The sequence below is a fragment of the Spermophilus citellus genome (genome assembly GCF_964194105.1).
Source record: "Spermophilus citellus genome assembly, chromosome: X".
NCBI lineage: Eukaryota > Metazoa > Chordata > Mammalia > Rodentia > Sciuridae > Spermophilus > Spermophilus citellus.
In genome coordinates this window covers 40,204,283-40,226,564 of record NC_138190.1, presented here as the reverse complement: position 1 = coordinate 40,226,564, position 22,282 = coordinate 40,204,283, and the positions used below count along the sequence as shown (strand labels likewise).

General features: G+C 40.6%; 1 protein-coding gene across 2 annotated transcripts; it reads right to left on the bottom strand.

Moving 5' to 3' along the window:
- Positions 1–794: 794 nt before the first annotated feature.
- Positions 795–21,637, bottom strand: RGN (regucalcin). Of its 2 annotated transcripts, XM_081277233.1 has the most exons (7): positions 21,316–21,637; positions 18,470–18,647; positions 15,774–15,956; positions 6,755–6,970; positions 4,152–4,283; positions 3,205–3,359; positions 795–2,041 (listed from the first exon to the last, which is right to left on the bottom strand). In XM_081277233.1, exons 2-7 carry the CDS (start codon positions 18,630–18,632, stop codon positions 1,991–1,993), a joined length of 900 nt encoding a protein of 299 aa, XP_081133359.1. In that variant the 5' UTR covers positions 18,633–18,647; positions 21,316–21,637; the 3' UTR covers positions 795–1,990. The 2 variants fall into 2 exon arrangements, with proteins under 2 accessions (XP_081133359.1, XP_081133360.1); XM_081277234.1 differs by lacking the exon at positions 6,755–6,970.
- Between the last annotated feature and the right edge of the window lie 645 nt (positions 21,638–22,282).

Here is a 22,282-nt window from a genome sequence, read left to right as displayed (position 1 = left end):
GCATGTGAGATGTCCTGGGTTTGATTCCTGGGCACTGCAAAAAAAAAAAAAAATTAGCTTCCCAGATAAAATTCAAAAAGCCAGGCATTATGGTGCATACCTGTAGTCCAAGCTACTTGGGCTACTTGGGAGTCTGAGGCCGAAGGATTGCTTGAGCCCAAAAGTTGGAGGCCAGCCTGGGCAACATAGAGAGACTTGTCTCAAAAAAAAAAAGAAAGAAAGAAAGAAAGGGGGGGAGAGAGAGCGAGAGCGAGAGCGAGAGAGAGAGAGAGAGAGAGAGAGAAAGGAAGAAAGAAAGAAAGAAAGAAAGAAAGAAAGAAAGAAAGAAAGAAAGAAAGAAAGAAAGAAAGAAAGAAAAGGAAAAATCTCCAGGTCCAAATGGTTGGAACGTTGCCAATATTTAAAGACTAAATAACCATAATTACACACTATCCTTTCCAGAGAATTATTATTATTGTTGTTGTTACTACTACTTCTACTACTACTACTTGGTACCAGGGATTGAACTCAGAGGTACATTACTACTGAGACACATCAAAAACCATTTTTATTTTTTGTTTTTAAAAAATATTTATTTTTTAGGTGTAGTTGGACACAATACCTTTATTTATTTATTTTTATGTGGTACTGAGGATCACAGTACCCAATTTTAAGGCTAATTTATAGTGACAGAAAGCATATTAGTGGCTTCTTGGGAATAGGACACAAGTATACAGAGAAATCAAAGAAATGATTACAATGGGACATAAAGAAAGGTGTGAGGGTAGTAGAGAGATTAATTACCTTGTTTATGGTGTTTGTATTATTAATATGCGTATATATCTGACACTATATACACATATGTATATATATACATATACATGACAAGTTTGTCAAATTGTACACTTTAAATATGTGTAGCTTAATTATAACTCAATAAAGCTACTTAAAAAATTCTCTCCAAGCCTGACGCTGAGGTGCATGCATATAATCCCAGTGACTTGTGAGGCTGAGGCAGAAGGAGCACAAGTGCAAGGCCAGCCTCAGCAACTTCGCAAGACCCTGTCTTGAAATGAAAAATAAAAAGGGCTGGGGTGTAGCTCAGTGGTAGAGTGCTCCAGGGTTCAATCCCCAGTACCAAAACCCAAATCAAACCAAACAAAAACAAAGCTCTCCAAAGTGTCATACTATTTTATATCCAGTAGGTGGCAGTTGGAACCAGGAATTTTGCCAGAGTGTTAGCGTCTTATCCTCCAGTAGTACTTTAGTTTGTAAAATAACATATGGGAAGAGTAATAACAAGCAAAAAACAATAACAAACAGAACCAAACCCAAAAGAGTAATAATAAGGTAGGTTAGCTTCATGGTATATTTTATGAGGGTATGATGAAAACAAAAAGGAACATAATTATAATAAATCATTATCAAGTTTCTGTTTATTAGTTTTTGAATCTTTAGATAAAGCAAGTAGGGAATGCAGAATAAAGAATAGATATGGACCCATTCCAACCACCCTGAGACACTTGTAAAAGTTAAGAGGCTGGTTGATAGTTGAACAACTCTTTTTTTTTTTAAATCTTTATTTTATCTTTTTTTTTTTTTTTTATGTGGTGCTGAGGATTGAACCCAGTGCCTCACGCATGGCAGGCTAGTGCACTACTACTTGAGCCACATCCCCAACCCCTGATAGTTGAACAACTCTTTTCATTTTTATAAGAACTTTTACTGAAAGTCTTAGAGTGTGTTAACAAACCACCTGACATCCCCTGTTAAAAATGCTATACTTTAAAAAAATTGTAAATTAATGTGGCAGGGTTATAGCTTAGTGGAAAAAGCATGTACTTAGTATGCATGAGGCCCTGAGTTCAATCACTAGTACCCAAAATTGTAAAATTAAAATTTAACCCTGTTAATATCATTGCTTCATTTTTCTAATCTAGATTGAAATTTCAGCCCCAGAATTCTCTGCTTGTCTTCAAAGCCTCATTCAGCATGAAGGAAAATCTGTTACTCATCCAGCATAGGGATAGGGGGCAATTCCTTTGACTCCCAGGCCAGTTATCTGTTGGAAAAGAGAGAAACTCTGAAAAAAGTTAATTCACAAATATTCTTCAAAAGCATCCTCCTTCCCCATTGAACACAGGGGTGTTTAACCAATGAGCCACATCCCTAGCCTGTTTAAAAAAAAATTTTTTTTGAGACAGGGTCATGCTAAGTTGCTCAGGGCCTTGCTAAATTGCTGAGGCTGGCTTTGAACTTTTGATCCTCCTGCCTCAGCCTCCTTGGGTCTCTGGGATTACTCTCCGGGACCACAGAGACATCAAATTTATTTCTATCATCTTCCTACCTGTTAAGGAAGTGATTCCTATATTTCTACATTTCTTTTCAGCTCAAAAAAGTCTGTGATTTTTGTCAATATTTGTTCTGTTGTAAAAATAAATTATCAAAAACCTGAAAATAGGGCTGGGGATGTGGCTCAAGCGGTAGCGCGCTCGCCTGGCATGCGTGCGGCCCGGGTTCGATCCTCAGCACCACATACAAACAAAGATGTTGTGTCCACCGAAAACTAAAAAAAATAAATATTTAAAAAAAAAAACTGAAAATAGGGCTGGGATTGTGGCTCAGCGGTAGAGCACTCGCCTAGCAGGGGTGAGACCTGGGTTCGATCCTCAGCACCACATTAAAAATAAAAGGCATTGGGGCTGGGGATGTGGCTCAAGCAGTAGCACGCTCGCCTGGCATGCGTGCCGCCCGGGTTCGATCCTCAGCACCACATAGAAACAAAGATGTTGTGTCTGCCGAGAACTAAAAAATAAATATTAAAAAATTCTCTCTCTCTCTCTTAAAAAAAAAAAGGCATTGTGTTGTGTCCATCTACACCTGAAAAATAAATGTTAAAAAATCCCCGAAAATGTTCTTAAGATATAAAAACAATCAAGTGATCTTGTAAACATGTTTCAGACATCAGTTTTCCAAGCTCATTTTATTCATTTGATGGATACTAACAAATACTACTAAAGCTCAAAAATATTTTTAAATACTGTACAAAGTAGGTTAAATATATCATCCTGGACTCTAGGTAACAGCCTACAAAATCTAAATAAAATACTTTTAGGTCTAGCATGTTAAGCTTAACACACCAACTAGAATTATGTTTTGGAAGTATGCAAAAGCACCACTCAGTTCTCTACCTCACCCCCAAAATAAAAGAAATAGTTTTATTACCTTGAAAATTCCACCAGCTTCAGGTTGCCTCAGAAGACTCTCAGAGTCCATTCCATCCCGGGCACAGGTGACATACATTTCAGAGTAATCCTTTCCTCCAAAGCAGCATGAAGTTGTTTTGTCAACAGGCAACTTCACTGTTTGTAGTCTTTTCCCTAGATAGCCAAATAGTTTATTTGAAGTTTAGTTCTAAAAAATTCCAACCTGTCAAGTATTTCTGGACCCTTTGTGGAGTTCTAAGAAGACCATGCAGGTCAGAACTCATCCATGTATTTAAGTTGCCTTCCCTGATGATTTATTTTGAGCAAAGAGACTTACCTCTATAGGAAAAGAAGTTTTGCTTGTAAATTTTGGGCTATATCTTTGCCCTTTTCTAAAATCATCTGCCACAGTCTTGGCTGGGCACAGAATCACGAGCCACCACACAGCTTTGTCGATTCAAACAGCAATTCTTTATTCTCGAACTCACACTGGCCTCCACACACGTTCTGGGGCAATCCCAGTTCTGCTGCCACCCCAAAATCACCTACTCCACGAGGCTCCTTTTCCCAAAATGCTCTCTGAATCTCACGAGAGCTCAACGGGAGTTCAGGCAGCAGGAACGCCCTAATCCCGGCAGCAATAATCCTCAACAATAGAACTTCCCTAAAACCCAAGGTCTTAAACTGGGAACGCCTTAAACCCAAGGACTGGGATACTTCCTCAAACTGCAGGATACACCCTAATCCTGGATCCACCCTCGTCCTTGGGCAGGGTCACCTAACATGCAATGTCAACAGCGAAATTAACATGGGGTACGCTGGCAAGGAAATTTCCTACTTGGTAATGGCCCTCAGCAATCATCCAGATGAGACCACTGAATATATCTCCAACTTTACTAGTAATGAGGTCCCTAGCATCTGGTGTTTTCTAGACTTGGCAAAGACTGCACTTTGCTGTGGGCCTACCTGTCTCAGGATCTAAACGAATCACTCTTCCTCCATTGTAGCAGGCCACCCAAAGTTTCCCCTCAGTGTCAATACACATTCCATCTGGGATTTGCTCATCTTTCTCCAGCTTGTAAACACTTCTTCGGTTGGCTATGGTTAAAAAAACAAAACCAAAAATACAAGAAAGCAACAGGCCATTCAATACAGAGAATCACACAATGAACTCTTAAGCTGATTATAAATACTGATCACCTCTGCTTATCCAGTGTCTGGCATGTGAACAAAGGATTATTACCACATGATTTGGGGTGAATTAACTCCCTTTTGTTTTGGTACAGACATATGTGCCTCAGCTTTCAGAAGAAGAGGGGAAAAAAGAATTATTTTATTTTTGTGTTTCTGGGGATGGAATTCAGGGCCTCACACATGCTAGGCAAGTGTTCTACCTCTGAGTTTGTCCTCCAATCCAAGTAAATTTCTTTGTTTTTGGTACTATTTGGTACTGGGGATTGATTCTTGGCAATTTTACCATTGAGCTACATCCCCAGTCCTTTTTTTTTTTTTTTTTTGAGATTTTTTTAAAGAGATAGTGAGAGAGGGAGAGAGAGAGAGAGAGAGAGAGAGAGAGAGAGAGAGAGAGAGAGAGAGAGAATTTTTAATATTTATTTTTTAGTTCTCCGCGGACACAACATCTTTGTTGGTATGTGGTGCTGAGGATCGAACCGGGCCACACGCATGCCAGGTGAGCGCGCTACCGCTTGAGCCACATCCCCAGCCCCCAGTCCTTTTTTTTTAAAAGTGACAGAGGGGGGAGAGAGAGAGAGAGAGAGAGAGAGAGAGAGAGAGAGAGAGAGAGAGAGAGAGAGAGAGAGAATGAGAATTTTTAATATTTATTTTTTAGTTCTCAGCGGACACAACATCTTTGTTGGTATGTGGTGCTGAGGATCGAACCCGGGCTGCACGCATGCCAGGCGAGCACGCTACCGCTTCAGCCACATCCCCAGCCCCCCAGTCCTTTTTATTCTTTATTTCAAGACAGAGTCTCACTAGATTTCTGAGGCTGGCCTTGAACTTGTGATCCTTCTGCTTCAGCCTGCTGAGTTGCTGGGATTACAGGCATGTGCCACTGTGCCCAGCTCCAAGTAAACTTCTTAATAAAATAACAATTGAGCAGAGAGGAGGGTGTGTGTATGTGTGTGTGGGGAAGACGGTAGAATTAAATGGACATTATTACCCCTATGTATGGGTATAATTGCATGCATGGTGATTGTACATCATGTACAACCGGAGAAATGAAAAGTTGTGCTCCATTTGTTTAAAAAAATAAAATAAATTAATAAAAAATATCAATAGGTAGTTATCTTTGAGACTGACCTGAACTGAGGCCCTGCAGGCCCATCTCAGATACTCTTTAGTCTTGTGATTACACTTTTGCTGTTTTAGTTACAAAAATGCCGACTTTGATTAAGTCTAAGATCTATAAAGCAACTTAATGGTGAACAAATTGTGCCCTCAAACTAGGAAGATATATGAGATTTTTTTCTGCCTGACCACATGCTCCAAAATCAAGACTAAATATTAGAAGAAATTGCATATGAAAGGAGGGGCATCCTGAAACCCATTGCCTGGTTAAAGTGGGGGATCATGGTATACAAAAAAACACATCAAAAAAGTACAGGACTGGGTGGTGCATGCCTGTAGTCCCAGCAACTCAGGAGACTGAAGCAAGAGGATCACAAGTCTAAGCAACTTAGCAAGCCCCTCTCTCAAAATAAAAAATAAAAAGGGCTGAAGATGTAGCTCAGTGGTAAAGTGTTTCTGTGTTCAATCCTCCTTACCAAAGGAAAAAAAAATCAGGTCACTACAGTAATCAGATTGAAATATAATGGAAAAATGTTCAAACCATGTGTAAGGAAAATGGATAAAAACAGTCATAAAAAAGAACACTACATATTTCAAAGCAAAAGTATCTGTACTGGAATATTTTACCTCTGATTAAATCTGCATGGAGAGCCTTGTGATTTTTTTCAAGTCATTTTTATGATTGGTTTTGCTCTTTTGGTCTGGCACCTTTCATCAAACAGTTCAAGGACTCCCTTCTAAATTTTTCTAAATAATTCCTTCCTTCCTAGTTTCCAAATATGTCTTATTTACAGCACATTGATGGAATTAAACCAACCTGTAACTGCTTTTCTGTTTTCAAAGTTGTTAATTTGCCTCTGAGTACTAGTCCATGATCATGTAAAGTACAAATAAAGATTAGGAACCAAACTCTAATTTTCTTTTATCCCACACTGTTCTATATTATTGGTCTTTAGGTACTTCTGTTAGAACAGGATTCTTTTTCCAGAGAATACCTTTCTGATGATGGTGGAAAGAAAGGATTAATGGTCTATGCATATTAGGCCAACCTTGACCACATTTTCATTGTGTTGAGGGCCACAGTTTAGCAGTTCAGTTAAGTCTGTGTAATCATTATTATATGGGAATAATAACATTGGAAAATTCTGTATTTGACAAGTAAGGACCTCTTCACATGGGTTGAGGAAGAGGTGCCTTACTAATCACAAACATGAAAAATATACCAGCAGTATTGAGAAAAATAATGATAAAGTACATACAGATCTGTCCTGTCTGCAGGTTGTAGTCAAAGGCATCCACAGAGTAGGAGAGGCTGTCAATGTAATAAAAGATTTTGTGGTCCAGGGACCAATCCAACCCATTGGAAATGTCCACTTGGTCAAAGTACTTCTTCACATGGTGGTCAGGAAAGAGAGAGTACAGGGACCCTTGGTGTCGCTCAAGTACTGCTGGGGCTGTTTCCTCGGCCATGGTACCTACAAAAACCAAAGAGCACTGAGCTGGGCCCCACAGTATCTCATTCCATGCACAACACCATTCTTTCTCATCAGAGATCCTTTCCAGTGTTTAAATCAAGGGAATTGCCAGGTACAGTAGCACACGCCTCTAATTCCAGTGGGTTGGGAGGCTGAGGCTGGAGGATTGCAAATTTCAAGCCAGCCCCAGTAATTTAGTGAGGCCCTAAGCAACTTAGAGAGACCCTGTCTCAAAATAAAAAAAATAGAAATAAAAATAGGGGTTGGGGTTGTGGCTCAGTGGTAAGAGCATTTGCCTAGCATGTGTGAGGCCCTAGGTTCAATTCTCAGCACCATATACAAATAAATGAATAAAAGAAAGGTTTATAACATCTAAAAATATTTAAAAAAAGAAAAGGAGTGTGTGTGTGTGTGTGTGTGTGTGTGTGTGTGTGTGCATCTTAAAAAAATAAAAATAAAAAGGGCTGGGGATGTGGCTCAGTGGTTAATTGTCCCTGGGTTCAATCCCTGGTACCAAATAAAAAATAAATAATCTTAAAAAATAAACCAGGGAATTACTGTACATCTCAATTTGGGATACACATCATATATATGTATATATGCATATATATTTACTTTTTGTTGTACTAAGGATTGAACCCAGGGGTGCGCTATTGAGCTAAATCCCCATCCCTATTTATTTATTTGGTACTGGGGATGGAACTCAATGGTGCTTAACCACTGAGCTATATCCCCAGCCCTTTATTTTTTGAGACAGGGTCTCACTAAGTTGCTTAGGGCCTCACTAAGATGCTGAGGCTGACCTTGAACTTGTGATCCTCTTGCCTCAGCCTCCTAAGTCACTGGAATTACAGGCATGAGACACCATGCGTCACTCTTTATTTTTTCAGGCAGGGTTTCATTTAGTTGTTGAGGGTCTCCCTAAATTGCTGATCTGGCCTTAAACTTGCAATTTTCTTGACTCTGCCTCCTGAGTCACTGGGACTATAGACAAGCACCACTATACCAAATTTAGGTTTTACATTTTTAAAAATGACAAATACCTTGCTTATAATGCAAATTAAAACTATGCTGAGGGTCTGGGGTTGTGGTTCAGTGGTAGAGCACTTGCCTGGCATGTGTGAGGCACTGGGTTTGATCCTCAGCACCACATAAAAATAAATAAAATAAAGGTATTAAGAAAAAATTATGCTGAGACATTCCGATTCCTAATAAGATGGGGTAGACATGTGCCAACTTCATTTTCTCCTACTGAGAACAACTCTAAAACCTAGACAACATGTATGATACAGCTATTTATTTATTTATTTATTTATTGCTAGGGATAGAACGTGAGGCCTTGTGCATGCTAAGCAAGTGCCTTACTACTGAGCTACATCACCAGCCCTTATATTTTTATTTATTTATTAGTATATTTTTAGTTGTTGATGGACATTTATTTATTTATTTTTTTTAAAGAGAGAGTGAGAGAGGAGAGAGAGAGAGAGAGAGAGAAATTTTTTTTAATATTTATTTTTTTTTAGTTCTCGGCGGACACAACATCTTTGTTTGTATGTGGTGCTGAGGATCGAACCCAGGCCGCACGCATGCCAGGTGAGCGCGCTACCGCTTGAGCCACATCCCCAGCCCCAGATGGACATTTATTTTATTCATTTATTTATATGCAGTTCAGAGAATTGAACCCAGTGCCTCACACATACTAGGCAAGCGCTCTACCACTGAGCTACAACTCCAGTCCCCTAATTTTTATTTTGAAGGGTCTTACTAAGTTGCTTAGGGCCTTGCTAAGTTGCTAAAGCTGGCCTTATTCTTCTCCTGCCTCAGCCTCCTTAGTCACTGGGATTACAGGCATATACCACCATGCCTGGTCAAGAAAAGGAAACTCTTGAAGCTCAGAGGGCATAGAGGAAGCACCTGGGTTATTTTCCATTCTGTTTTCTCCTTTTTCTCATGCAACAGTCTCTAGACAGTTCGTTAGCAGGGGTAGTAACAGCAGAGTGGCGAGAAATAGGAAACTACAGGAATCAAAACTCTGAAGGAAGGGGATATTCCTTTCCATTTGGTTATGCTGCATGCCAAGCACTTTCACTTTGATTCCTTTTTAAACCCTTTGCTTTTAAATTCTTTTCTCCTCTGTCCTTTTGCTGCTTGACCCCATAGGCAGCATCATCATAGAAATGGGTGGTTTCTGGCTAGAGAAATGAAAAGGAGAGCTCCAGGAAACTGGAAAGTACTGAGAGATAATAAAGAGGCAGTTGCTGAGGAATGCAATCCCCCAAAGCTATTTAGGAACGCCTAGGCTCACCCCCAATTTGTACATACATGTATTGGATTCTAATCAGTATATTAAAGATTTGGGGCCCAGCGTGGTATAATTCCAGCTACTTAGGAGGCTGAGGCAGGAGGATTACAAGTTCAAGGCCAGCCTGGGCAACTTAGTGAGACCCTGCCTCAAAATAAAACAAAAAAAGAGGGGCTTGGGATGTAGCACAGAAGTAGAACCTTCTTGTGTTCAATTTCCAGAACCACCACCAACAAAAACAACAAAAAAGATTTTGGGAGTGAAGCTAATGGACCTTCTATACCAGACTGATTACTGACAGGCACACATATGGGACAGATGATCTTAGTACCTAATAGAAAGCATGTTGGAACTTGTGGTCTTACCCTAAACATATATAGTTCCTGCTAAGACAATTATAACAACATGTTCTATAGGATTTAAACAGGACTCAGGGGCTTCTCATATTCAAAATGTCTAAGATACAACAGAAGATGATTTGATACTATAGTTTGGGTATTGGATGTCCTTAAAGGTCCATGTGTAACAGGCTTGGTCCCTAGGGTGGTGCTACTAGGAGGTGCTGTGGATATTTAGGAGATGAGGTCTCATGGGAAGTCCTTAGGTAATGGGGTGGGGGTGCCCTTGAAGGGGATTGTGGGACCCTGGCTGGTCTAGTCACTCTTTGCTTCTTGACTCAGGAGGTGAGCAGTTTGCTGTGTTATGCATTTCTACTATGATGAGCTGCTTCACCAGAGACTCAAAACAATGGGTCATGGACTGGGACCTCCAAAACTGTGTGCCCAAATAAAATTTTTCTCTTCTTTTAAAATTTTTACAAATATTTTTTAGTTATATATGGACACAATGCTTTTATTTATTTTTATGTGGTGCTGAGGAGCAAATCCAGTGCTTCACACGTGCTAGGCAAGCACTCTACCATTAAATTACAACTCCAGACCCTAAAACTTTTCTCTTTACAAGTTAATTCCCTCAGATATTTTGTTATAGTGACAGAAAACCGACTAATACACTTGGTAACATAAAGAGACATGGAAATAAACTCACATAGGAAATTACAATCGACAGATGCTGAAAATGATATGGCAGATGTTGGAATTATTTCACAAAGACTACTGAAACTCAAAAACAGTCTTCAAACAAAACTCAAAATTGAAAATATCAGCAAGGAAATACAAGATATAAAGAATAACCAAATGAAGATTTTAGAAATGATTTTTTTGAGGCTGATTTTTTTTCTCTGTTGTCCACACTGGCCTCAAACTTCTGGGCTCAAGTAATCTTCCTGCTTTAGATTCCCAAGTAGTAGGGACTACAGGTATGCATCCCCACATCCAGCTTAGAACTGAAAATTTTAGGATTGACTCAATAGCAGAATAGTGATGACAGAAAAGAATCAGTGTTCCTGATGATAGACAAATAGAAATTATATAATCTGGGACTAGGGGAATAGCTCAGTGGTAGAGAGTATGCTTAGCATGTGCAAGGCCCTAAATTCAGTCCCCAGCCCCCACCCCTGCAAATATTATACAATCTGAACCAGAGAGGAAGAGAAAAAAGATTGGAAGCAAAAGGAACAGAGCCTCAGAGATCAATGGAACAAAACGGCTGATGCATCACCCCCACACCAAGCTTGGGGAAAAGCATAAAACTATAGATTCAAGAATGTGAGCAAGCCTGGCATGGTGGTACATACCTGTAATCCTGGAGGCTGAGGAAGGAGGATTGTAAATTCAAAGATAGCCTCAGCAACTCATTGAGGCCCTAAGCAACTCAGTGAGACCCTGTCTCTAAATAAAATACAAAAAGGGCTGAGGATGTGGCTCAGTGGTTAAGTGCCCTTGGGTTTAATACCTGGTATAAAAATAAAATGGTGAGCAAGGGCTGGGGTTGTGGCTCAGTGGTAGAGCACTTGCCTAACACATGTGAGGCACTGGGTTTGATCCTCAGCATCACATACAAATAAATAAATGAAATAAAGGCATTTTGAAAAAGAAGGTGAGCAACTCCAAACCAGGATAAATGCATGCTTAGATACATAATCGAATCACTGAAAATTAAAATCAAATTTGTAAGCAATGAAAGAAAAATGACACATTACACACCGGGGAATAGTGATTTCAGGGACAAAGAAAGGAACTAATTATTTAAAATGGTCAGTTTACTAAGAATATATAGTAATCCTAAACATGTGTGTGCTTAACAACAGGGCTTCAAAATATGCAAAGCAAAAGTCAGAAGTAGGGGCTGGGGATATAGCTCAGTTGGTAGAGTACTTGCCTTGCATGCACATGGCCCTGTGTTCAATCCCCAGCATCACACACATAGAAAAAGTCAGAAGTGAAAGGAGAAATAGAAAAAATACAGAATTATTGTTGGAGACTATCACCATCCTTTTCTCAGTTATAGATACAACTAGATATAAAATCAGTAAAGACATAGAAGAACAGAATACCCTCAGCCAATTGAATCTAATTGATATTTGTAGAACACTCCATCCAACAACAGAAGACACATTCTTCTCAAATGCATATAGAATATTTTATTTATTGTAGTCATTATTCGATATTCTGAACTTGAGTGTGATCTCAGGGAACAGAGCAGAATCTGACTATAATGAAGAAACTGGAAAGCTCACCTACTATATCATATATCATATGAAAGAAAAGCAAGTTAGAGGAGGAAAATGAATTATAAATGGGAAACCTGAATAGCAAGCAAGACCAGGTAGTTCTTCCGATCCTGGGAAGAAGGATGATCACAGAGCAATTTCTTGTTATAGGACATTTGAGTTTGTTTCATGAATATTCATCTACACTATATGTCTTACAGGAAGAGATGCCTGGAACATGAATGTGAAAGGCCTCCTTGGAAAGGGCTTTTCCTTATTGAGAGAGAATAACCTGGTGTGTGCTTTTTTTTACCATGTAGTAATGAGCACAGACATGTCAGACCTTGGGTGTGGTGATACTTCCAGGGTATGATCACTAGGAGACTCCTTCTAGACTGTCAGATGTCTCTTTTCTGGGCCTGAGACATTTCTAAACACCTGCTGAGAACTATGACCCTTCTCTTGAAAAATGTCCCCAGGTGCTTCTGGCAGTGCATACCACCAGTAGGCACATCCATGGTGACATAATTTTCAGGGGTTTTCTGATGACCCAGAGACTCCAGATTAAGAACTCAGGTCTCAGGATGGGCCTGGTAGCTTGGAAGGCTGAGGCAGGAGGACTGCATTTGAGACCACCCTCAGCAACTTAGCGAGGCCCTAAGCAACTCGGACAGAGCCTGTCTCAAAATAAAAATATAATAAGGGCTGGGGTTGTAGCTTAGGGATCAAGTGATCCCTGGATTCAATCCCCAGTATTGAGGACAGCAAAACAAAGCAAAACTCAGGACTTAGAAGATATCTTTTTCTCATAAAGTATCACAGAACTGTAAACTTCTAGCCATAAGGGAGAGAGAAAAAAATTGACTTCATTAGGAAGATCCAATCATAATTCTTTATCTTCAAGCAATTACTGGCAGAAAGGCTTCTAGTGGCTTTTCATCTTTAACCTTTCAACCTGCCCTGCACAATATCTATGGTCATATAAAGTCCAGGAAGTTGGGGAACATTTTACAGCCAGCTGCTCAGATCTCATGTGCCTTCCATGGTGACAGTGAATGGAGCCAGGATAGTGTCATCAACAGCCATGAGGGGACAGCGTGGGAAGGTGGAAATATCAGGGACGAAGATCAACTTTGGCTAATTTATAAGGTTGTTAATGATGTAAGGTATATGTCTGAAGTGTACTGTCTAATTTGAAACTGTTAACTAAATTTTTTTTAAATTTTAATATTTATTTATTTATTTTTTAGTTTTTGGCAGACACAACATCCTTGTTGGTATGTGGTGCTGAGGATCGAACCTGGGCCGCACACATGCTAGGCGAGCACGCTACCGCTTGAGCCACATCCCCAGCCCCCTAACTAAAATTTTTTCAAAGCTGAATAGAAGTCATTATGCAGCCATCATAGTCAAGATTGGTTCAAACAAGAATTAACAATGAATGTAAAACTTAACAGAGCAATTTGGATGAGTACCAGAGTATTTGCTTGGATTTAAAGTATCTCTCCATGTTGCAGCCAGCCTCAAGAAACCTAACTTTCTTTTTCAGTGCTAGAGATTGAACCTAGGGACACTCTACCACTGAGCTACATGCCCAGACCTTTTTTATTTCTTATTTTGAAGCAGGGTCTCACTAAGTTGCCCAGGCTGGACTGAAACTTGTGATCTTTCTGCTTTAGCCTTCCAAGTAGCTGAGATTTGGCTTCAAGATAGGTCCAAATGATCCCTGCCTCTCAGTATTAACACTCTTGTGTAGACCTCTCCATCCATCATTGTCTGTGTGATCAATATCAGACAGCAGAAACGATAGTATACCACTTCTAGGATTTGTAATAAGACTATAGCTTTCATCCTGCATGTTTTTCTCCCCCGCCCCTCATCACTAGCTCTAGGGGAAGTCTGTCTTAAACAGTCCTATGGAAATACCCATGTGGTAAGAAACTGAAGGTTCCCTCTTGTCCACCCCTATGTGAGTGAACCTGGAAGCAAATCCTCCAAGTTCCTTCAGAGAATCCATCCCCAGCTGACAGCTTGATTACAAGTTCATGAGACAGAATGAAACAGAATCATCTAGCTACACCCACATTCTTGACTTTCAGAAAATATGTGTGATAATATGTATTTGTTATTTTAAGCCACTAACTTTCAGGGTAATTTGCTACACAGTGATATAACTAACAAATCCCACAAACTGCTTATAAATTGCAGTGAAGCTGGGCATGGGTGTGGTGGCACATGCTTGTAATCCCAGCTGCTTGGGAGGCAGGTTGAGGCAGGAGGATCTCGGAGTTCAAAGCCAGCCTCAGAAATTTAGCAAGGCCTTAACCAACTCAGTGAGACCTTGTCTAAATAAAATAAAATAAAGAGCTGAGGATGTGGCTCAGTGGTTACATGTCCCTAGGTTCAATGCTTGGTACCAAAAAAAAATTGCAATAAAAAGCAGTTATTGTAGACAGGTGCAGAGGTACATAACTGTAATCCCAGCTACTTGGGAGGCTGAGTCAAGAGAATCACAAGTTCAAGGCCAGCCTGGGCAACATAGTAAGACCCTGTCTCTAAATAAATAAATAAGGGCCAGGGATGTAGCTCAGTGGCAGAACACATCTGGGTTCAATCCCTACTGTCATATACACAAACCCACAAAACAAAGCAGAGCAAAACAAAACAAAACACACTTACTATGAAATAGAGAAATCTGACAGGACCTTAACCTGGTGACTAAAATTAACATCACCAATGAGGGGCAGAGGGACATTATGTGCTTCCACATGAGATACTCTGAGAAGGACAGAACATCACTTACACAGTATTCCAGCCAAGAATGAATAACATTAAGCTAATCACAAGGAAACATCAGATTACTACAAAATGAAGAATGTTCTATTAAAAAAAGTGTTGGGGGAGTTAGGTGGGACTGAATCCTTTAAAAATGGTAATGCCATAAAAACAAAGAAAGCCCATGGAAGTGTTCCAGATTAGAGGATGAAAAGACAAGGCAAGAAAGTCTAACACACTATCCCAGACTTGATCCTTTATTGAAAGGGGAAAAATTCTTTTTTTTTTGTGCTGCTGGGGATTGAACCCAGGGCCTTGGCATGCTTAGGTAAGCCCTCCACCACTCAGCTATACTCACAGCCCAAAAAATTCTATAAAGGATATTTGGTCAATTCACATAACTAAAATACAGACAGTACACCAGATAAAGTTATTGAATCAATGTTAAACTTCTTCACGTTGGAAGAATATGTTATTTTTCTTGGGAAATTCACACTCAAGTAGTCTAGGGGTAAAGACTCATGATTTATATGCAATATATTCTCAAATGATTCTGGAGATAGTTAAGTTTAGACAGAGAGAGCAAATGTTAAAGGAAGAGGAACAAAATGTTAACAGGTGATTTTAGGCAAAAGGTGTACAGTTGTTTTAGTATTATTACATTTTTTCCTGTAAATTTGTTTTTGTGTGTGGTACTGGGGATTAAAATCAGGGTTTCACACGTACTAGGCAAGTGCTCTATTATTAAACTACACTCCAATCCCTTTTTATTTTTATTTTAAGACAACCTCGCTAAGTTGCCCAGACTGACCTTTAACTTTCTGCTGCCTCAGCCTCCTGAGTATTTGGGATTACAGCATGCACAGTGGCACTAGCTCTGTAAAACTGAAATTATTTCCAATTTAAAGGCAATGGGGATGTAGCTCAGTGGTAGAGTGCTTGCTTGCCTAGCATGTCTGAGGTCCTAGGTTCCATCCCCTGCACCACAAAAACAAAACAAACAAAAAATCTAAGACCCACTTGAATAACACTTTGACTACTACAGCAGTGAGAACTTTCCAAGTCATAGTGTTTCCTTCAAATCTCAGCAAGCAGATGCTAGAAAAAAATCATACCAGCAAAGTATCTCCCAGCGGGATCCACCTTCCCATCATTGAATCGATTATTTTTCTTGTCTTTATCCACTGTAGCCAGCACAACTACTGATTGATCCTCCCAGTTCAAAGCACAGAACTTTGTTCCAACTGTGGCGACATAGCCTCCTGACTGGCGGAGGGCCACTGAGCTGACTGGGGCATCTGTAGAGGCAAAAGCAATAGTTAGAAGACAATAAACAGTCCAGTGGCTAAACAGCACACTGAGGCCATGATGTTACCTGACATCTCTTAAAGAAGGACTCCAGTAATTTTGATAATGGGAGCGTTCTCTTTCTCCTGTTGAATAGCAAAGGCTACATAACTCAATATATTTTTTTGAGCATGAACTCTATATGCTATTTTGGGCAGCAAAGATAGGAAGGCGAATATGGTCCAACTCCTTTGAAAGCTCCCAGGCTCATGGGAGAAGAAGAGAAGTCAAACCATAGCAACTGAGGCTGGGCATGTGGCTCTATGGTAGAGTGCTTGCCTAACATGCATGAGGCCCTGGGTTCAATACCCTGCACCAAAACAAAACAAAACAAAAAAATCACTGCAGCCTCAATACACTTGGGCAGGCACTACCTCAAATCTACAGGGTGAGTCCCTAATCTTGGGGTACCAAAAGAGTCCACACACAGTGAGTGATACTCAATTTGCCTGACTTCCAGGAAATTTGGAGACTTGAACTTCAGTTCCAGCAAATAGGTTTTGTGACACATCTCTTCTTCGATACAATACTTGTGTTTTTCAGTGCTGGGATGGAACTCAGGACTTCGAGCATGCTAGGCAAATGCTCTACCACTGAGTTTTAGCCCCAGATATTTTTCCGTATCTAACTGAACATTGCTTCTCAAATCTTGTTTGGGAGATAAACATGGTAAAAATAGCAGAAATGTAGATGTAGTGATAATACAGTAATATCTCTTCATTATGTTATTATATTTTGTATTTTTAAAATTTAGGTTTTTCTGGGTTTAATATTTTTCCATGTATAACAAAGCTTTTTTTTTTTGCAGTGCTGGAGATCAGCTATTATATATATATATATATATATATATATATATATATATATATATATATATATATATATAATTTTTTTTTAAGTGGAGAGATGAGTTACTATGGATAGAAGTCAAAGGAAATTAATTTATTAGAATTTATTTTGAAAACATTTCCTAAACACCTAATCAATTGGTGCAGATTACTGGGCTCTCTTAGTTCAAAACCCTGCTCAGAGATCAAGTCAAGTTATTGAGGGTACCAAGGAATGTGCAGGACACTATTAGGAGGGTCAGACTCTCCTCAAGGATCTTATTCTATAGACTAAGACCAAGCAACTGCTGACATCACAAGCCCTTTTCATGGTTTAGGGTGGAGTGCTTTACAGATTAGGGGTAGACATGTATGTGTACATACTGGAAAAGAGAACTAGGGGCTGGGTGTGATGGTGCATGCCAGTAACCCAAGCAGCTCAGGAGGCTGAGGCAAGAGGATTGCTAGTTCAAAGCCAGCCTCAGCAACTTAACAAGGCACTAAGAAACTCAGTGAGACCCTATCTCTAAATAAAATACAAAAAAGGACTGGAGATGTGGCTCAGTAGTTAAGCACCCCTGGCTTCAATACCTGGTATCAAAAAAAAAAAAACAAAAAAAAAAAAGAAAGAAAGAAAGAAAGAAAGAAAAGAAAAAAGGAGAACTAGGGAAGGCAATTCCCCCCATCCTCCAGGTCACAGTCACTTTGCCCCCAGCAGCAGTCATATTCCCTAGGAGAATTAAAAGGCTGCTTCCAGGCTGGGGTGTAGCTCAGTAGCAGAGTGCATACTTAGCATGTGAAAGGGGTCCATTCCCATCACCACCCCCACACTCCCTGCCCAGAAAGTTTCAGTTTTCCAACTGAATTCATGGGCAGAAATCAGGAATTCCCAAGGTTACAGGAATTCCTGATATCTTTTCCCATGAACACAATAATGAAAACAAGAAACTTCTTTCTCTTTTGATAATTACACCAGCTCATTGCCTTGGGCCATAGAAAGCAATAAACTCCTTCTCTGGAAAGTGCAGGGACCTAAATGGTATCACACTGAAATGCACATGAAATTCCATCAGGAATTCTACATTTGTGCAGTGATCAAAGTTAGTCTTGGTTGATGATTTTGAAGTTCAGAAACTCTTATTTTCACACTCACAGAAGGGATATGTTTTTTAATTTTTTTATTATTTTGAAAATTAAGATTGGCCTTTGAGGTGTCACTAACCAAGTCTTCCAATTTTCAGTGCTGTTATCTAAAAATGTTAAGGGAAGATAGCTACTATAATTCCTCCACAGCAAAACAAAACTGGAGGCCTGGAGGTGCAGCTCAGTGGTAGAGCACTTGCCTAGCACGCACTAGGCCCTGGGTTCCCTCCCCAACACTGCAAAAAGAAAAAAACAACCAAACAAACAAAACTGTGAATATGCCCCTCACTTTAAGTGGATGAGGGAAGTATTGATGATCCATAATTTACTTCTGGGTCAAAGTGAGAGAACACAGAACTCTGACACAGAGAATGTGACAATCGAAAAGGTCTTGAAGCACATTAAGTATGCTTTAACAAGAAGGTCCCAGGGGAATGACAAACAAAGAGACCATCCCTCCCCTAACTGTAAAGATGTGAGGCCAAATTCATCCTTACCCACGGTCACTCGCTGCACTTGGTTGGTGAGTGAATTCCAAAGGCACACCTTTTTTGCAGGAATGTCTACGAAAAGCAGAGAGTTGGATGATTCTTCCCATACTGGAGACTCACCACACCGGCAATTCTCTGGCAAAACACACTCGATCTTAATGGAAGACATTGTCGTGGGAGAGACCTATTGAAGGTAACAGAGGTCAAATGAAATGTAATTGCATGGGGCTGGGGATGTGGCTCAAGCGGTAGCGCGCTCGTCTGGCATGCATGTGGCCTGGGTTCGATCGGGTTCGATCCTCAGCACCACATACCAACAAAGATGTTGTGTCCGCCAAGAACTAAAAAATAAATATTAAAAAAAATTCTCTCTCTCTCTCCCTTTATCACTCTCTCTTTAAAAAAAAAAAAAGAAATGTAATTGCATGGACCAAATTCAGCACCACACCTGTTTTAAAACCCTGGTAAAAATCCCAATACAGACTACACATATAGCTTGTTTTATGGTATTTTGCAGATATTGCATTTTTACAAATTGAAAGTTTGTGACACCCTGAGTGGAACAAACCTATTGGCACCATTTTTCTAACAGTTCAGATAATACTGAACATTTTTTTAGCAATAAAATATTTTAAATTAACCTATGCACATTTTAAGCATAATGCTATTTCACACTTAATAGAATACTGGATATTTTAAACATAACTTTTTTTGGGGGGTACCAGGGATTAAACCCAGGGGTGTTTAACCACTAAGTAACATCCCCAGCCCATTATTATTATTATTATTATTATTATTATTATTATTTGAGACAGGGTCTTGCTAAGTTGCTTAGAGCCTCCATAAGTCGCTGAGGCTGGCTTTGAACTTGCAATCCTCCTGCCTCAGCCTCCTGAGCTGCTGGGATGATAGGCATGAGTCACTGTGCCCTGTCCGTAAACATAACTTTTTTTTTTTTTTGTAGTTGTAGATGGACAAACTGCCTTTATTTTATTTTTTAATTTTTATGTGGTGCTGAGGATTGAACCTAGTGTCTCACACATGCTAGGCAAGCGCTTTGCACTGAGCTACAGCCCCAGTCCTAAACATAACTTTTATTATTAGACATTTACTCTATTGCAGTGTTCTGGAAGTGAACCTGAAATCTCTCTGAGATATGCCTTTTTTTTTTTTCAATTACTGGGGGTTGAACCTGGGACCTTGCACATGCTTGGCAAGCAGTTTATCACCGAATTATACCCCCAGCCCTTTTAAAGTTTTATTTTGAGACAGGTTCTCGCTAAGCTGCCCAGGCTGGCCTCAAACTTGTCATCCTCCTGCCTTAGCCTCCCAAATAGCTGGGATTACAGGCATACGCCACTGCACTTGCCACCTGTTTCATTAGAACTGGAAAGGCAAGGCATACTTTCCCAAAGTCAGAACAAGATACGCAATGTGACAGGAGGAGACATGTAGGAGGAAGAAAGAGCTGACAAGAGATAACACGAGACAGCTTCAGTCAACTTACCAGTGGGATTTTCTTTTTTATAAAGAAGAAAAAAAAGTATCCACACCTTGGTGCTAGTGACCCTCAGAAAGCAGAGCTGGCTGTTCAGATAGTGCAAGGCCACCCTTTATGCCAGCACCCTGGTCCCCAAAGTAGGTCAGGGGCGGGCAATTCTCTCATTGGTGGCTGACTTGGGTGTCTGCAGGTCACCTTCTCTTGCTTGTTCCCCCTTACCCATCTGTCGGTGCTATTGATCCCCCTTGTAGGCCAGGACCTTCCTGATCTACATTTTTAGAAATATGTCCACCAATGATAATACACTGAATTAGAACTAATATCCAGGGCTGGGTGTAGCTCAGTGGTAGAGCACTTGCCTAGCATGTGCTAGGCCCTGGGGTTCAATTCCCAGCATAACTCCCTCCCCCTCAAAAAAATACCTCCTAACATCCATTTTCAAAATCAGGCAATGCGGGGGGCTGGGGTTGCAGCTCAGTGGTAGAGTGCTTGCCAACCATGTGTGAGATATTGGGTTTGATCCTCAGCACCACATAAAAATAAATAAAATAAAGGCATTATGTCCATTTACAATTAAAAATTTATCTTTATAAAAGAAGAAAAAAACAGGCAATGGAAGGGGTGGTAAAAGGACATTAGCAAGGTACAAGTGGTGGAGAAACCAACAGCCCCTCTACTATGTCTTGCTTCCTAAGAAGGCATGGTGCCAGTTTGACAAAGAGTCTTGAACACAGGCAAGGAACATTCTATGCTGGGACTTTAGGCCAGAGATGGTGATGAGTGAACTGGGAGAAGAAAAAGAAAAATTATCCAGGAAAAAAAAAAAGATTAGATAAGCATCCCATGTGAAAGGCAACTTTCCTCTTTCCCCAAGTCTTCCTTGAGTGAGCAGGCTTCCAGTGCTGATAAAAAATTCCTGCAACTTCATGCTTCTGTCTTATATCTGCTTTGAGCTAGGAAGTCATCCACATGGGTGGGCAAATGAATAGAAGACAGAGAAAAAAGGAAAAAATAATCTTTGGTTTAATGTTTCCTTCAAAAACACTTTTTTTTTTTTAAACTCACAGCTCAAACTCAGATACTGCCTGCCAGCCTCCTAGCATCTGGAATGTTCATTGGCTGTTAAATATTGGCTCAGACTCCAAAGGCCTTCATGCTATCAATCTTAGATAAGCCTTAAGATGGACAAGCGGCTTTTGCAATAGTGACTTTCAACCCTAGGCTCTATCTCTATCTCTCTATCCTGCAAGTTGGGGGCTGCCAAATGTCCCATTTCTAACCCCTGCCCTGGCCGCCTAAGGGTGGCCAGGGCGGGGAGAGAGGGGACAAACATCAGGGGCCCGCACTGTACCTGGGGTATTTGTACAGAGAGTCAGGGCCTTACAATCTGATAGTGCCCCTGCAGCCTCGGGGCGACGATCACAGAAGCGCCAGCGGTAGCAAGACACTGGGAAGCTGCAGGCTGAGCTTGCCTTGTTCCTGGTGCGGAGCTCTGCTGTGGGCACTAGGGCCTGTGGGAAGCGATCCCAGGGCACAGGGTTGGGCACGATTGGGCACGGGGCAATCGATTTCCTTCCGGCTTCCCGCGGTTGGGAAATTGGGTCCTGTGGGTCTCAAACCGAAGTTGCCTGGGCCTTTCCTTTCCAGGGAGGGGGTGGGGAAGCAGGCCCAACCCAGGCACTCACCGGGGTCGGGTCGGGTGATTTATGCAGCAGCCAAAAGGTCTGGCAGAGGACCGCGGGGAGGGGAATCTCTGCCTGGGCAGGTGGATGACCTCAGGCTTGGAGACAGGTGCCGACAGCTATCCCACTTGCTGGCCCTTCCCTCTCCTGGGTCCAAAATTACATTCCTCTCCCATGGCTGGAAAAATCCTGCAAAGCCACCCTGGGAAGAGGTGGGGGTGTGTGTGTCGGTAGAGACTTAGGGGGCGAAAGGAACCTAAACTTTGGAGTTTGGACGTATATCTAAAGTTCATCTCTTACTTAAGTCAGCAACAACAAAAAGGTTATTAAAATGCCTAACAGGGTTCTGGTTAAATACAAACAGGTTAAAAAGGAAAGAACAAAGTGGTTAAACAAATCCTCCCTCTTCCCTAGTCAGGAAGACCCTGAAGGCTGGAGGTCAACTCTTGCAAAACTTCTCTTTGGTGGAGAAGAGAAGCCGCTTTATTTGATTTGATTTTAAAATTACATGGAATAAATGATAGAAAGCAGCATTCAGACTCATATTCCCCATCCCTGATCCTGCCACCTGATCATCCATACTTTCTTTGAATAACCCACAAGTTTAAAAGATTTTAAAATTCTCTCTCTTTTTTT